General features: G+C 41.5%; 1 protein-coding gene across 8 annotated transcripts in view; it reads right to left on the reverse strand.

The window, feature by feature from the left end:
• The window catches only part of pdlim4 (PDZ and LIM domain 4), a 46,597-nt gene extending 44,246 nt beyond the window's left edge, over positions 1–2,351 (reverse strand). For all 8 annotated transcript variants that reach the window (XM_032533254.1, XM_032533252.1, XM_032533251.1 and 5 more), the window contains exon 1: positions 2,074–2,351. In XM_032533254.1, coding sequence (XP_032389145.1) covers positions 2,074–2,166 — 93 coding nt within the window. In that variant the 5' untranslated portion in view covers positions 2,167–2,351. The remainder of the gene's footprint in view (positions 1–2,073) is intronic.
• Positions 2,352–2,928: the final 577 nt, after the last annotated feature.

A 2,928-nucleotide genomic window follows, 5' to 3' on the forward strand; every position in this document is an offset into this window, starting at 1 on the left:
CTATGTTATGCAACTGCCTGTAAAGTGTAACCTGTAATCATTTTCACTGATGCAATCATCCCTGGAGACTGTCTTCCCCTTAAAAAAAGGCTCCCATAAACTGTTTGTTTAAGCTGTAATTGCAAATTATATGTGGCGTCGCCCTCTAGTGGCCTTCCGTAAGAGTTCATGTCGCATTTGAAAATGAAAGTAAACAAGTCAGCAAGTTTTTTTTTACTTTATAGAAGAAAAAAAAACGGAACTATGTCATGTTACGTTTCACTTGTGTAACAGCGAGTTAAGTAACGTAACAGATGATTTTAACCCAAGCTACAATGTTTTCTCTCGACTCAACTAACGGGTTTTGGTGGCTAAACCTAACCACACTGCGACCATCACATTCTTTGCCACCATTAGGGGGCGCTTTTTTATGAAACGCTCCTGTGGGTAATATTAGAGGATAGGAACAAAGGACCTATGTCTTGGAGGACTTGTTGAATCAGTGAGTTACGCAATCTTCACAATGCAAAGACTTGGTTGTGCATGCCATGGTTCCCACTAGAGTTGGGCGGTATCAAAATTCTGATACCATCAAACCTCCTCCCTCTTTTTCCACGGTATACGGTATTACCGTGAGTATTTAAAAATGATGACACAAGGCCGTATTACCGTATTACCGCCCAACCCTAGTTCCCACATTGGCAGTCACGCAAATATCAACAGACTGAAAGGGCAAAATTCAGAATTTGTTAAATCGCTAATATTTAAAGTACAACTTGCTTGCTGTCCAAATGATTATATAAGTTAGGAAGTTATACAGGACAAAACCTGAGAAGCCCTAAAGCTGCAGCTTTTAATTCTGGTCATGGGCATGGTCTCTATTGAAAACTCTACTCCGTGCACATAGAGACAAATTCAAACATGGAGATAGAGCACTAAGTGAGAACTCTATCCACAGACAATTTTCAAATTGCAAAATTCAGGTACCCTTAACTGTGATTTGGAGAAGCAAAGGTGGCAAGCAAGGGACTATTTAATGTGAAAAAAACCTACAGACATACAACTGTCAAGCTCTTTAACTGTGCACACACTGAGTCAAAGTATACCTCACCATCACATCACAAATCTTTTTAGGGATATAGTGGTAGGTTTAAGAGACCACTTCAGGTGACCTCCAGGGCTTTGTCTGCTTCTCTCAAAGTTGTTAATTGTATGCCGTAAATCTAAAAATTACACCTCTAGTTTGAAGTGCTATAGGGCACTGTAGTTAAAGGGTCGGTTTGGGGCTGGTGATACAGCTGAGCACAACACCTGGAATCCCTCTGCAGCACCAATGAGCTCTGATGAAAAACAAATGTCAGCACCCGTTTCCCCCCCCCTGAACTATTGGCTACTGCCAGATGCACTGCCAGCACATTGACTCTTGACCCATATTCTGAAGGTCAGGAAAGTTCATGAATACTACTAACACCACTTTTACTTCTACTAGCCTACTTCCAATTTACAATGGTTAATTAAATAGCATGCAATAATACAGTAATCATGATCATAATGCCATTTTCTGCATCTTTAAAAAACAAACAAAAAAAATGATACCAAGTGGATCAAAATTTTGAAAAATAACATTAAATGGCTATTTAGCTATACATTGAGTTTATTCATTTATTTAATTTGGTACTATGATGAATAATACACCATATTGTGCTTTTTTCTTGCTTCTATTGACGCTGATAGTTAGGCTAGTTTATAGGTAATAATTTATGGTTGGCCAATTGCAATGACTCACTAACTTTAGCTGCCAGGAATTAGACGACACCGTCTGTCAGCTTTTAGAGAAAGCTTCTGTTAAAGCACTTAGCGTTAAGGGCTACTGCTAAACGGGAGAACGGACCATGGCGACCTTTGATTTAATATTAAGTCAGCTAATTGCTCAAACTTTCCCTACATCCCTTGCGCCGACGAATCACTGTCATTCAGTTTAATCAGGATGATCAAAACGCTCTCTAATGTAGAAACTCTTGACAAGCTCCACTTTGCGCACGGCTCAATGAATGGATACACACCGAAGCAACGGAGAGCAACGTGTCTACCTACCCGGGAGATGGTTAACGGTGTGCTGAAATCTCGTCCACCCACCAGTCGAAAGCCCCAAGGAGAGGGTCCCTTCAGTGTCACGCTCTGGGTCATGTTTGGCGATACAGGCTGCGAGAGGGAAGCAGGTACAGATGACAGGCAGACAGAGAGGGGAAATATCCGCGGTCCTTCGATATACGGGTAACACAAGGGCAACGTGAAGTCACAAGAGTCCTCTGCCTGGCTGCTAGGCAACGCTGTCCCGTCTGTGAAAACTTTCCTCCTCTCTTGATTCAAGTTTAAATAACGAAGCCGCCTCTGACGTGGTTGACGCGTTGTCCCGCCCGCCTTCACCCGGGGATACAGAGTGGGAGGGGACGGAGCACAGAGCACTAAGGGGGGGGGGGGGGGGGGGGGTGGACACAGCCGACGGTGTGCCGTGACACCAACATCGACTGTGAGTCACAAAAAGTAGCTTGTTGTTCAACACTGCATGTTTGCACGTCTAAATGGAGGTAACTAGATTCAGTATATTCTATTATCAGGTGATTGGGTGGTGTATGTATTTCTGTGTTTCCTAGTTATGTTCCTCTTAGTGCCAGCATCTGTGCTTGTGGCGTTCTTTAATTTCCTTTCATCAGTGACAGCTAGGTTTTTTGCTTGTTAATCACTGAGTTATTATGCTATAAAAGTAATGACTTATATTTGCATTCATTTAATTTAAAACTATAACTTGTAAATGAAAATAAGCAAAACATAGAGGCAGATTTCATACAAAAGCTAAATGTTAAGCAAAGCGGCGCAAGAAAAAAAAATTAGGCTACAATTATTTGTTGGTTAGTCTGAGTATTAAAACTATCACTTAAAAAGGTCAAA

This window comes from Etheostoma spectabile, chromosome 13 (assembly GCF_008692095.1).
Source record: "Etheostoma spectabile isolate EspeVRDwgs_2016 chromosome 13, UIUC_Espe_1.0, whole genome shotgun sequence".
Lineage (NCBI taxonomy): Eukaryota > Metazoa > Chordata > Actinopteri > Perciformes > Percidae > Etheostoma > Etheostoma spectabile.